At 39.1% G+C, this 15,013-nt stretch overlaps 1 protein-coding gene and 1 non-coding gene across 8 annotated transcripts in view; one reads left to right on the top strand and one right to left on the bottom strand.

Moving 5' to 3' along the window:
* Positions 1-4,800: 4,800 nt before the first annotated feature.
* Positions 4,801-15,013, top strand: part of cacnb1 (calcium channel, voltage-dependent, beta 1 subunit) — a 32,431-nt gene continuing 22,218 nt past the window's right edge. For all 7 annotated transcript variants that reach the window (XM_038704953.1, XM_038704959.1, XM_038704965.1 and 4 more), the window contains exons 1-2: positions 4,801-5,036; positions 11,606-11,692. In XM_038704953.1, the coding sequence (XP_038560881.1) occupies positions 4,947-5,036; positions 11,606-11,692 (177 nt within the window). In that variant the 5' untranslated portion in view covers positions 4,801-4,946. The remainder of the gene's footprint in view (positions 5,037-11,605; positions 11,693-15,013) is intronic.
* trnac-gca lies at positions 10,966-11,037 on the bottom strand. The gene has a single exon. It is a non-coding gene; the product is annotated as a tRNA-Cys (tRNA).

Genomic DNA, 15,013 nt, shown 5'->3' on the forward strand with positions numbered 1-15,013 from the left:
TATATATATATATATATGTTTTAATATCTTGCGTGTCTACACAGATGACCAGTGTTTTAAATTATAATCTAAAATGATTAACTTGACCAGTTTACCAGAAATCCTTGGCGTGAAGCCTTCAAAACTTTCAATAAAGCCTCCTTAACAATATCTGTAAGGGTTTCACGTTATTTTTAATGACAGCATTAACATTAAAAAGCAAATTTAAAAAATAGCGTAGTGCAATTCGGTCTTCTAAAGCACATATATATACTCATAAACTCATAAATAATAATAGTAGAGTGTGATTATTATAGTGCGATTTTTCTATTATTCTCGAATATGATACTGGGTACTTTTATTAATAAAATTGTACAGCTGTCTGTGACAGGAAAGAAGAGGCCAGACAGAAAAAAGTTTGAGTTCCCAAAATATTGTAGAAAACCAAAGTATCTTCATACAGTCTGCACTGTGAAACGCAGCCTATTAAGGGTGTGAAAAAGACACCCTTAATAAATAATTAACAGTATAAAATGAACGGTAACAAGTCTAGCAACAAGTTGACATATAAAATATGCAGCTCCAGGAAAGTCAAAAATAGTCAAAACACCTTTTTAACTAGAACATATCAAGAGATGACTCGTTAGATTTTCAAGTAGCTTCTATTAAAAGTGAAAGATGATTTCATTGAGTGGTTTAGTGAGTGGCTACTTGTGAATACACTTGTAAAAATAGCCAACCAGTACACATCACCATCTGACTGGTTACTTGTTCATGATGCCACTGTTACATATTGGCTCTTTAGCAGCGGCCCGTCACATTGTGGGTGCATGAGGGGCACTTCTTCACCTCAGGTAACCCAGAATACCTACAGAAATCATCATGTCCAGGCAAAGTAGAACCCAAAGTACCGGATCACCACCCACCAAAGCTTCAAGAGACACTGCCCTCCTCTCGGCATAAGAATGTGGTTTCCAGTAAGCAGTGAGAAAAAAGGTTTTAAACCTAAAGGAAGTTGGACTATATGTCGGGCTACTGGCTACCCACGAGGAAGGTCCCAAATGTGTTTTGAGTAGGATGCCTTTTGTGGTCCTAAACTGTACTTTTCTAAATATTTTATACCTTTATTTTGGAAACAATCAATTAATCCATTACAAACCAACAGGACTTTCTCACAATCAGTATGTTTACACACACATGTCTTGTGCCACTCCATCCTGTTTTTTAGTCTTATCTCAGTGTTGATATTATTTTGTGATAATGCATTTTTCAGCTGCTCATTTCCAGAGCATGATCAGAAACCTATCTAAGTTGTTGGAAACACATACATAAATATATATATATATATGTATAATGGAGAAACTGTGGTCTCACCTCAGACAAACATCACCAGAGCTCGGCTAACGTTTTGCTGTGTAAGCAGAAAAGACGTTCCCTCTTCAACACATTTCTAAAATAGCTTATTTGCAATGCAACAGCTGATTATCTCTCTCAGGATATAGTGCCTGGAACCACTTATTTTAATTTGGAGTCAATCTTTAAATTAAAGAGTGAATGAATGTACAGGTGAGGTGTGTTGTGCAAGTTGTGCACACAGAGCCAACTTCTTTTGAAGTTTCTCCCTAATTGCTGAGTCCACTGCTGTATGCTTAATAATTGTTCTGAACTTCACTATGATTCACGTTCATCTTTAAGCACTTTGTATCAACCATTTCATATATGTTCACTTGCATTAATTTACTGCTGCAGTTAGTCATTCATTCCATATACAGAGTGTTTATTTCCATGACGATTTAATCAGGGTTGTTTAAGAATTATACTTTTAATTAAGGTAACTTAATCAAAATGTACTGGTTCCCATGAACTTGTTCATTTTACTGACACAATAAATGGTATCAAAGTGACTGAAAGCTGCTCTAAGCCTGAGGTCTCTCCTCACTATCAGTTACTTTGGGCCAGTGTTGTGATGATTTATGCATCCTTGTAGAAAAATGCTACCACTCAGTCCTCCAGTGACTAGCAGGATGAGATGTTAGCGGCGTTGCAGGGATCCAGTTGTCACATTTGCAGGGTTCTTTAATGCTGAAGTCATCGGGGTGTTCATGATGATGTACCTGCACGGCTGTCGTTGTTACTCATGCTGTCCATGAAGCATTAAGTCACTCCCATTTGAGTACTTTTACTTCTGGTACTTAAAATATGTTTTGATGTTAATACTTTTGTACTTTTACTTAAGGACTTTTACTTGTAACAGATTATTGCTAGACTGTGGTATTCCTACTTTTACTTTTTAGTAAAAGATCTGGGTACTTCTTCAAACAATGCATATCTATTGTAAAGTGCTGCTCTTATCAACTAACTTGAGTTTCTTCTACTGATGTCGTCACTGCAAGATTTTAAAGAGGAGCATCAGCTAAATGGAAAAGATGTGAATGGAAACTCAGTCACCTTCGGCAACAGCGATGAAAACAAGTGAGCGATCCAGCTGAGGATGACAAGAAACTCTGTGTACTCCTGACGCACACAACATTTTGAAAGTACACAGTGTTTCTGATTTCTAATGGGGTAGCTCATATTGATGAACCAACTGACCATGCAGTTCCTCACATCTACAAAACTATTTAGCATTCAGTGGTTTAAAGTAATTAATTACATTTACTCAAGTACTGTAGCCTACTAAGTAGGCCTGCAATTTTGAGGTACTTTACCTGAGTGTTTCTGTTCTGTCAGTTTAAAGTCCTACTTCTTCTCTACAACAATTCAGAGGCAAATATTGTACCTTTTACTGCACTACATGTATCTGACAGCCATAGTTATTTTCTTAAATGAAGATTTTACCTTGAAAAAAGCTTATAAAAAACATTTTGGTTGTGAAAAACAGTGGCAGGAGGGCATTTTTCTGTAAAACAAGCAGGACTTTAACTTAAATGTAAAGGTACTTTTACTTAAGTAAAGAATCTGAAAACTTATTCCACCACTGCTAAGTGTCTTTCAGCGCATTGTTTTGGTTGAGGATTACTCTGCTTCATGAAAGTACAGAGACGAGAGAGAGAGAGAAAAGGTAGAGGGACTGGAGGGGGGGAAATTGCTTTGCTTTGCTTTGTCTAAACACACCACAATGTACTACATTGCCTGCCACAACTGGTTGATGAAAGTAGAACATCTAGAGGCAAAAGACATTTTTTCTCAGGAATTGGTGGAGAGCAAAACAGAGCTAAAAGGTGAGTGCATGTTGGGTCTAATGTTGCTCCATTTTTGCTGGAAGTGTAGATACGCTAACTCGGCTTTATAAGGTGATGATATGTTAATGTTGTGTTTACAGCTTGTTCCACAAGAGGCCAAAAAATCTATGAATGCATGTTTTAAACAAGTTTTATTTAGGAGTTGTCAACAAATTTGAGAGTGACAGCAGGATTAAATTTTCTTTATTTTGTTTGTTTTTGTGTGGTCATTGGGCCACAGTTTCTACTACTATACCATATACGTTTTTGGACACATTTACAAACCCTGACATCTATCACATAGTTGAGACCCAGGGACAAATATTTTATATTATAAGCTATATTCAATCTTCTGTGGGAGCACAGAACCAGTCTTACTGTGTGCATCCATGTTTATTTTTTAATGTGTAAATGTTATTATATTATATAATCCCCAGTAGGCAACATTTCTATTTGCTGTCTCCTTCTACCAGAGCAAGAAAATCAGGGGCCTCTGAAAACTACTCACCCAGGGGCATCAAGCTGCAAATATCTATAATTCCTGGCATATTTCAGGGCCCTGGTTTAGCTCTGGTCCCCTGAAACATTCAGCCACCCTAATCCCACCCGCCCCTGGGTCAACATTATGAAAAGAACAAGAATAGAACAACATCAGATAGTGAGCCTTCCTGCTGCTGCAACAAACTAACTGTGAAATTGAACTATTCCCAACCTCCATCACAGCCCTCCAGGACCTCTGGTCTCTGGATCCCAGTGTGGGGACCAGTGGCTCGGCCTGGCAGTCTGTCCTCACTTAACGCCTCCACCACCGCGGCTCTGTTGTTCTCCCATCAATCGATGGATAAGTGAAGGTGGGGTCTGTTCAGTGGGGCGTGGACCTCGGCTCCCAGCTGGAGTCTGGAGTGCACACAGGAGAGAGAGAAACGACGTTAAGAAGGATCCAAACATACCGGAAGTAAGAGGAAACTGCCTTCAAAATAATCTTCATTTATGTTTTGGTTTTTTTATATCACCATGACTACTAATATTTCCATTAATATTGCTATAATCATCATTAGCCTACCAGGTATTATCGCCCAAAAGTTCCAATAATGTATACAGGCCTAATAGTATGTATGCTATTTAATAAACTAGTCATGAACCAAATGACTGTTGACATTCTTTGTAAATCTCTTTGGACAAAATTATTGTAACGAAATAAAACATGGCAGACATATAAGTCTCCATCATTAGTGGAGGTCATGTGTGTTTCATGCTACATATAACACACATAAAATGTTTGGTAAACTACAGACCCTAACTTATCCAAATGTGTATAAATATAAATGTGATCTAAATGTTAATATGTCAGTCTACATCTGTATAACCCTCTAAAGGAATAGTGACCTGCACATATATTAATATAATATAATATAATATAATACAGGATAAGCGGTTGACGATGGATGGATGGCATCTCCTAGTTAGGCTACTACATTTAGTTTACGGTTAACACTTTTATTTTGAAAGCGTTAACCAGATGTGTTACTGCATCATCCCACTGACTTGACTCTGGTCTAAAAAGCCTGGTGCGCCAGTTTGTAACGCTATAGACCGGAGGGAGGCAGCTGTTGCCATTATATTACCAGCCACCTCCGATACATCAGCGGCTTCACCCTCCCCTGGAGAAACAAAATAAAAAGATGAGTCTGTCGACAGCATCATAAACACACGAAACTGAAAATAGATTTTAAAAAGTTAAATCAAATGGTACAGAAAAGTAGTATGTCCAGGACGCCTTCGACCTCAACCCAGGAGATCCAAATGGACATGTTCGACCATCATCCACACACACAGGTAAGAGCAAGGGACAGAAACGGAAGAAAAGCAGAAATACTATGACAGAAAAAGGAGAAGACTGCGCAAACTGCCGGACGTTTATAGTAAAAAGGTGTTTTCTTTTTTTTATAACGATTAAGCTGTTTCACTTCGGAAGATTAACAGGTTGTTCTGCAATTAAGTCGCCTAATTTGCTCAAATAAATAAATGCTTATGCTCTGATTAAAGACAGGAATTCATCTAATTACAGATTTTAAAAGGAGGCAGAAATGGATTAGGCTAAATGTTCTAGTTGTTCTGCTCTTTGGATTTTGATTTACAATTTCATCCTTGGCCTGTGTCTAGCCGGTAATATAGTGTTGGTAAGTCTGCCATATGTAACCATATGTGAGGAAATGATGTAACGCTTGTTTTTATGCTGTCCGCTCATTGTGTCCTTACAAAAAAACACGCCTTTGTTTAATTAATCATTAATTAACCGAGCAGACGCTGCGCTAAATGTTTATGAATGTGAGTTTTATTTGGATTCACACGAATCACAAAAAGAGGAAGAAAGTCTTTCAGACCTGACATGAACAGTGACTGGACTTTATTTAGGAGTTTCTGACATCAGGTGTGTTTTTCAAACCTCCACCCTCAAAAAAAAAAAGAAAGAAAAATCAACTCGGGTGAATTGATTTTTTTTCCTGTCCTTCATTTACAATTCATGGATGGTGTCACTCTCTTTCTACAGCTACAAATAGGCTGTGGCTTTTAGGAAGTGACATGATGTTGTGGGCATGTTTAGTCATAACAGTTTAAATGGATGAAACAAAAAAAAGAAAACGATGAGAATATCTAGAACAAACACACCCACGCTGAGCTCAGTCATTGTCTCTCTGGAGAAAGGAGAAGAAAAGAAAAAAAACACCTCACCACAGACAACCAACGCTTCAAACCATGCCAAGTGCTGCTTTCTCCTCTTCCCTCCCACTCCTCCCAGCTCCCTCTCATCTCTCTCTTCCCCCTCAGCTGTCCTGATTCCTTCTCCCTCCACTTCGAATGTCCCACTATCTCCATCCTGCTCTCACCATCTCACCTCGTCCTGTCTTTTTTTAGAAGTCAGATCTTTATCTGCTAGCAAGGCTGTGGTGAGAAACAGATGGACCCCCTCCTTGTGCCAGGCAGCGGGGGAATGGTGTGTTTGCATTTCTATGTATGCATGTGTGTGTGGCACCTCTGATCAATTAGATATGAAGTTCATGCAGACCTACAGCGGGTCATGCTTGTGGATATATAACCCTGCTGTGGAGAGACAAGCAGGGAACAGAATTTCTAATATCCTGAAGGAGACAGTCTGAATTTTCTACCCAGGCACCACACCACAGAAGAAGAAATGGGCCAACATCTGATCCAAATTCAGCGCCCGAGGGTCTCTTAGATTAAAGATCGTGTTTGTTGACCGGCGTCAGATTACAGTGTGGATATCTGTGAGCAGAATAATGTACGGAGCATTCTGGGTGGAAGGGAGCATTCTGGGTGGAAGAGTGTAATGCGATTTATATTTTACAGTCATGATATCAGGCACATAGGCACCCACTACCCACCCACTCTCCACGCGCCACGCTCCCTGCTTTCCAGTTTAAAGCCCCTGCTCATGCTCAACACCCTCTTTAATTATACACTTAATCTGGGAGGATGTTTACCAACAGGAAGCCTCCCCTCCTCACTTCCTCTGGCATTTCCCTGCCCTTTGTTGACAGGAACTCGCCCCATCGTGGTTCCAATCGTAGAGACCCCTCTAAACACACTCACACACGCCTACCCGCACCCGCACCCATCATGTTAGATGTAATTTTAACTTGTGACAGCAGAGCATACATTTGCCACCAGAACATCCTTAGAAGAAACATAATTTTTATGTTAGTAATTTAGCTTCTTCCACAGGATAATCATGTTATCTAAGTCACTTGCCAGAGGCAACAGAGGCGAACGTAAAAAAAACAATTACTAAAACTGTCCACAATCAGGATTTGCAGAGCTACTTCCTGGTTCAACTTTGATATAACGTCCTTCATTTTACACAGCTGTGGATAATATCTTTGTATCTGGGGTGTGTTTCCTTTTGTTTTTACTTCCAAATAATTTGTCTTAGACTACATAGCCGAACTGGGGATTGGTTTACAACCTGTTTGATTGCCTGATCGTGTTCCACCCTCAGATCTTAGCAATTAAGATGGTGAGTGAAACGCCATTTACACCTGGTATTACCATGAGATTTCTATCTGGAGGAGGCGAAACACATGTTAATTCAAGTGTGTAAGCAGATCGGATTGGCCGGTCGACATTTGGAGGAGGTCTGGTTCACATGTCTCTGATCTCAGCTGGTTGTAAATGCAGTCTTTACAGTTTGGCTACATCTTAAAGGATTTATTTGCAAATTTCTATCTTAAAACAATAGGCAGGTGTCCATAAAAACAACAGATTTTGCATAGATCCCTTCCTAACGCGCTTTAAATACAAAGAAATGGGATCATCAATCCTCGTTTTGTGCAAAAGCACATACTCTATGGTTTATCTGAAGCTTATGAGGCTTCATCACTCTGAGTCAGTCAAGCAAACACTGTTTCATTCGACTATTGTTTCAAGACAAACTTGAAATATTGTGAACCTCTCCTTTATGAAGAAAATCCCTCCAACAAATTAATAGATTACCCAACTATAGGCCTACCTCTTCCTGCATGAAGCAAACCTTGAAAAACAGCTGTCTAGCTAAGTTGCATATGCAGTTTTACCATAAACCCTAGAAACGGACACAACCTAACCAGTACATCTCTGCATAGTCATCAGTGCTCATGGCGTTTTCTAAAAACTCATGATTCTTGGGCATCTTTTCAGTTAGTGTAGGTGGAAAAATTTGCCAACAGTGATGTCTTCCTCTAGTTTTTCATTATATCATTCTCAGCTAAGCCACAAGTAAAGTTGCTCATCTACATCTTTCTGATCACCTAAAGTTTAACTTTAAAGCAACATTATGCAGCAAGTTTATCTCAAGATAACAGCTTCAAAATCAGTTTGCTGGTACACTGACTTGTAATAGGGAGAAGCGGCCTGAAGTGCTTGGTATTGCACTATGTAGCATTGAAAGCCTGGGCAGGAAACCTATCGTGAGAACAGCTTAATGCTTTATGTCACCCAAAGTCACACACCAACAAGACTCTTCAGCAGCAAACTTTAGTTATAAGAAGAGGCTAACTCAGTATTTATTTATTTATTTATTTCAAGCAAAATAGTGTGACAACAGAAAAGATACACAATAATAATAACTTATACACTTATGCTTGAAATGGAGTGGGAAGAAGTAAAACTTATTAAACCCCACCCCAGTCTATCAAAGAATTTATACATACAAAAAATAGCTGCTTCCTTCATCAATAATCTCAAAGAAAAATATGAATAATAATAATAATAATAATAATAATAATAATAATAATACCTCATTTAGAAACAGTGGATGCACAAGTCAAAACCACACATTCATTACATACATACTAATAATATACAAATATTTCCACAGGTAACAATGCTTATCAAATACCAACAATGGTAGACGAAATACCACAAGGGTACATAACAATGATTATGAAATACCAACAATGGTATACAGTATAGATATCATGGCAGAGGCTGCGAAGAGACTGAACAAGATTATCATAGGAAGTGAGAAAGAGAAAAAAAGAGTGACCAAGCAAGAGACCGGAGAGGAGTAAATATCGGACTGGCTTTTACTCATTGGCATGAGCTTTAAGAGCTGAAAGGATGCAAGACAGATGCTGAGCTGGCCTTCTTGCTGCTGGACTAGTAAATAATAACTCACTGGCTCGCTGTGTCTTGTGCTGGTGGATGTTTGGCTGTGTTAGCAAAGTTGTGGACTAGTTTTTGATCATAAGTAATGTAATTGTAACAAATGCACATGAACAGCTGTCCACACCACGCCAAATTGCAAAAAAAACCCAAATCTTACATAATGTTGTTTTAACATTAAAAAGCCAGTAACTGTACTTGCAGACGGGGCGGAACATCCTGTTGTGTATTTATCCTATTCATCAACAGCAGTAAATCAAGCATGGCACACGGGCCTACATTGTTATTTGCGCTACAGGAGGTTCCAAATTAATTCAAATTAATTCCTGAGCTCCATTTTTGGAGAAGGCCGTATAACAGATGTGTGTTTTTTTTCCTTTTATCTGTGAACACTGGAAACCTCCCAGTGTGTGTTTTTATGTTCGCACCAGTTGGTGCTGTTGTAACAGGTCATGTTTGTTTAAAGGCAGGCTGGACGGCGTCATTCATCTGAAGGCCTCGGTCTGCCCTGTCGTACGTGATGTGACAGTGATAGTGACAGTGAGTAGAGGAGGCTGATTGGTGATATTCATTGTTTACATAGGTGTGCAGTGTGTGTGTGTGTGTGTGTGTGTGTGTGTGTGTGTGTGTGTGTGTGTGTGTGTGTGTGTGTGTGTGGTGGGGGTATAGGGGGGGTTTGGTTGGTTAGCTATAAGTGAGTGTGTGTCAACGGTTTTACCAAAGTGGACCCAAAGCATCCCGGCAAAGAGAATAGAATACATGCTGAAAACATAACTTTAACATAGTCCTACTGCCCAGTTCTTTTAGATTTTTAAATACTCCATGTCAGTACTAGGGCTGAGTATCATTTGAAGATGTTCAGCACCAATGGCAGTAAAATACCTGAGTAGTTACTGATTACAATACTTTGTTTTCATTATATTAGCTTGAGGAATATTAACATGTTTCTCTACAAAGCCATACTTTCCATTTAACAAAATATGCCAGTACATCTCACTCAGTGCTTAATGTTGTCCTCACACTATCAACCATACAAGGGTGTCACTTTGTGTTGAAAAGTGGTGAGGACATAAGGGTTCAGATTAGAGGTGTGATGATCCACTTGGTTCACGAGACGTGGCGATGCTCGAGAACAAGACGAGAAGATTTTTAACACTATTTTGAAGAAATAGGAAATGCAAAAATATATGAGGTGGAAATGTTTTTATTTATATAAAGGGAAACCAAACAAAAAATTCAGCAGGCAGGTGACAATTCATAAATATTAAAATATAACAGAATAATGCTGTAATCAGCCGCTTGTTTTTTTTTTTCATCGCTTAAGTTACTTTTTTTGGACAATGCATTTGTTTCTTCTATATTTAAATTGCATTGCATGTTTTGTTATTGTGCAAATAAATCTTTCTCAAAGCATTTTCGCATAACATTTTTAGACAAAATCAGCCATTTCAAAATGTGCTGGGGACATGTCCCCAGCGTCCCCAGTGTAAATGACACCTATGCAACCATATAAGAACTTTGCCCAAATAAACACGACTTAGAATCTGACCAGACTTTCTTTTGATACGTGACAGTTTTTGATACTCAATGTTCACTATTCTATAGTCGTTGTAGTATTTTTAGAGTATTTTCACCCCTTTACCTCAGAAAGCGCTTTCCGATGAGGAACAATAACACAAACAAACTAATAAATTGTGGCAGCAGCAGGTAGAGGTAAAATTTGTGTTTTGTTAGTCTTGTGGCTTTTAAGAGAGCGATTTAATAAAGGAGTCTGGTGGCTTGAGAGTGATTTAATGCTTTAGATCAGTCGGAAAGGACGGTAAAGCAGTGAAAATCTTCTAAATATGTCCCCCTCCACAGCAGTACATTGTTTAGCATCTGTGCAGGTACTCATGTCCGCTTCTCCGAACTCAGGCCAGGGCATCTACTGTAGGTAATACACTGACAATGGATAATACCTCATACCATCCTACTTCAAGAAATCCAAACTAAACCTTTAAGTACAGGTGATAAGATTTAAAACACAAAAGCCGCATGATAGTCCTTTAATCTGTATTATTATGAGCTTCTTCTACTGAATCATGATATTGGTGATAGAAAAACCAGGGGGCATCTGGATTTGAACCAGAGACCTCTTGATCTGCAGTCAAATGCTCTACCACTGAGCTATACCCCCTACTTATTCCAGCATTGTAAAGACATAGGTGTGTAGTAGCTCTGAAAAGTATTTCTAAACATTATCTTAACCAGCAGTTCTTGTTTTTCACACTGGAATAACAACACAGCCACGGTCTCCTGATTGCCTACAAATGTGATTAGTTGGCATTGTGTAACCATGGTAATGTGGTCAGGGTGGGCTCATAATGCAATGTGTGGCCTCTGCCCAACCCGGATAGGCCATTTGCCAGGGGTCTGCCAATCAGATTACAAGGTCCCAGTTTGCATCAGAACATGAAAAATGACAAGTAATGAAGGTTGTTCATGGACACACTGGACACATTTTCTCTGTTTGACTTCTTCTCCAGTCTGGGACTCGTACTTCTTTATCTCTGGTTTTATCTGACTCCCTGATCATATTCAGAAGCTTTTACAAATGCAATGCCAAATGTTAATGGCTGTCATGCTCCCCGGAAACAAGGTTTTGTACGAGATATGTCAAGATAAGTTATTATGGAGCAGCATAATTAAACTTTTTGTGTTTTTCTCTTTACTTTTTTGCTGCCCTCCATCATCTCCGTCTTCAGGGAAAGTACGCCAAGAGGAAGAGCAGATTTAAGCGCTCGGACGGAAGCACCTCTTCTGACACCACCTCGAACAGCTTTGTCCGACAGGTAACACTTAAGACTTAATCCTTCCTCCAGACTGCTAATCCATGTGCCAGACTCAGTCTCAACTTTCCTCAAATAAAAGTTTAATGGAGTCAATGTGAAGACCTTTGATACTGGGAATTCAACAGCTTTGTTTTGTCGCCTTGCAGCTGTAGTTTGATTATAATTTTTCTCTCAAATTCAAATTTTATTACGTAGATGAAGTAAAAAAATCCTTCCTGCATGGCTTGTAATGAATAATTGATAAATCCATTAGCCGACACATTAACAATTTTGGTAAGTGACCAATCATTTATCAAGCAGAAACAGTCTCCAGCTTCTCAAAATGTCAGGAGGTACTGCTTTTCTCAGTTTAATATAGTTTAGAAATAAGTAATTTAAGTTTTGAAATATTAATCGGACAAAACAACGATTTGAAGACATCACCTTTGAATTTGTAAATTCCTTAAACTAAACAAGTAATTAGTTAATCATTAATTTCTTGATTTATTTGATTTGATCATTTTGCTACAAAATGTCAGAAAATTGTGATAAAGACTAAGAAAAACACAAATTGTCACATTTCAGAAACTGGAATCAGCAAATGTTTTTCGACTAATCGATTAATCTACTACTTTGCAGTCTATCACATACGGAACTATACATCTCACAACATTTATTTGCAAACTTGCATATGATTGATCTATTAAACACCCAGTTTTTTTTTCATGAGCTAAAAACAATATCTGATGACCATTATATACCAGTACTGAAACAAGTTTCTCCAAAAGTGCTGTTATTTTCACAGATGTCTGTGATTTTCTTATTCCAAAAGAATAAAAATCAACTCAATTTTATTCTAAGCCTTTGAAAGGTTTTTAGATTTCTGGATAAATCATTTTCTGCATAATTTGCATTATTAGTAGTGCCGACAGTGAAATCGCCTGCAAGATTATCAAACAAATATGAGGTTTAAAAATGAATGAAAATGCTCAGAATCCGAAGCATGCACACAGGAGGCCAAAGGATAATCTTTAAAAAATAAACTTTCTTGCACCTATAATAAATGGAAAATTGATCTCACTGTAGAGTTGAAGGGGTTATTACTGCTCCATGATGTAGTTCTTTGCTGATTTCTCCACCCTGACTGAGAAGACTAAAACCCTTTATTTTCTTGTTGCTAAATGAGGCATATCTATTTCTCTTCACCTGTGTGTTTGTCGCAGGCAGCCCACATACTGTACTCTATCTCACGCATTTAAATGGCTTTGATAACATCTCCAGTAACAACATTTAAACCCCTGTAACTACAGCTACACACAGCTTTATTGTCACAGAGTTGGAGCTGAAAGACATCAGCATGAGATTCCTCCAGGGCTCTGATGTGATTGTAGTCCCCAGGTGTTAGACTCTTGCCCACCCTACTCCCCTCTGACCCTGACTTCACCCCGGTCTATAGATGCAGATACATTGATTAGCTCTGACAGAAGGAGCTGGCAAAACCTGTCAGTTGTTCACCATCATTTTCTGGCTAAGAAGGGATCAAGAAGCCTCTCTTTGTCAGATGGGAACGCTTCTTCTCCTCGGGGGAGTTTAGGAGGTGGGGTTAAGGCATCACACGCTCTCGACCCGCGCTGCAGTCCTGTCTGGACATGACATTTCTCAAAGCCATACTAAATGAGTCCCCCTTTTCCGTCTGACCTCTTCATTTGTGAAAGGAAATGGTTTGCCCCGCGCTGAATGACATTTACCTGTTCAGTACTGGTGTAGCTTGAGAAAAAAATGGGGGGGGGAAATCCCATCGCTATTGGTGATCACAGGGAGCTGAGCTTTCCTGTGGTTTCTAAAGGTTGGCTGCATCCTCACCTATTCATATCACCCTTCCCACTGCCATGTCCTTCATTAACTCTGTGACTCCGCTTGCCGAAGGGCCACGTGCACTGGGTGCTGCAGGTTAGGCAGGATTCATAATTGCTCACACGGTATAAGGAACTCATTAACCATAGTAAGGATGATTTAACGCTTCCTGAGATAAAGCTCCCCTATCTCTTGCTATTGCACAGGCACTCATCAGGGCTAGCAGTGGAAAGAGCAGCGATTTTAAACAGTTCAAATGCTGCGTATGATCTAAAATTTTATTTAGTAGCTTAGCCATGTAATGTATTACTTATATCTGAGTGTTTCTACAGATGAAGGCAATTTCTGAAACCATGTTAAGATTTAATCACAGAAAAAAGAAGCATGCAGGAGCTCTATAGGTTTTTGTATATGTAGCCTATTTTAGCCTTCCCTTGAACAACTCAAAGCAGAGCCCTGTATAGGCTTTGCAGTCTCACACACACCTACGCAAGAGCACACTCACTCACTCACCACACACACAAATACACGAGAGCCACAATCAGCCAACGGTAGAGCTGGCTGGTACACTCAGCCTGGTTTCCATGGCAACCGGGCCACTGAATCTCCCTCCGTGTGCAGGCACAGTGGGATGGAGAGACCAAGGAGAGGATGTTTGGATGTGTTTGTGTGTGCACGCGAGTGTGTGTGTGTGGTGGGTGCAGGCTACGTGTTTGCGCAGTGCTGATTTGTGTGTCAGTGTTCAACAAAAACACGCTCCATCTTCAGGTGTGCAATATAGTCTGTCTGTCTGATGCTGTTTTGTAAAATTGGTAACATGTCTGCTGTCGTTCCAGGAGTATGTAGGGAAAACATTTTGTGTTTGTCTTATTAGAAATTGGATCTTGATCGTTTATAATTAACAACTAGAAAACACACACATGCCCATACACAACATTTTAGCATTACAATATGAAATAAAATCAGAGAGGCTGTCATGATCGACAGCAAAAAATGCAGTCTAGACTCATAAAAACTCAAACTAGTGGTCCTTTCAGATCCTCGTCGACTCACAAAGTTATTTCAAATTGCTGAGAAAGTGTAAATGATAGGCTCCACATTTATATGACAAGATGCACTTCACCAAAACATAATGAATAAGTAGAGAATATTTTATCGGACTTAATTAATCACACAGCATTAACGTAACATTTCCTTTCTCTGTAACGCCCTGTAATCAACAATACATTCAGGCTGCCAACAAGAATAAACAGCAGAGCTGCCATCAGTTTGACTCTGCAGCAACTTAATATGTAATACATTTACTGACTGAAAACCACCATTTCCTGATAAATACAACATTGTCTATTGTAATATTTCCCAGCTTAAAAGATTTGGCGAGGACGACTTGACCAGTTCATACTTCATTATGGTTGTGATGGTTGCGTTGAAAAGGATATGTGCACTCTTAATTTCCCTGACACAGTTTGAGGAGTCTTTAGCCTAATT

This window comes from Micropterus salmoides, unplaced genomic scaffold, assembly GCF_014851395.1.
Source record: "Micropterus salmoides isolate LMB-PRFRI ecotype aquatic unplaced genomic scaffold, ASM1485139v1 Ms_hic_scaffold_10, whole genome shotgun sequence".
Lineage (NCBI taxonomy): Eukaryota > Metazoa > Chordata > Actinopteri > Centrarchiformes > Centrarchidae > Micropterus > Micropterus salmoides.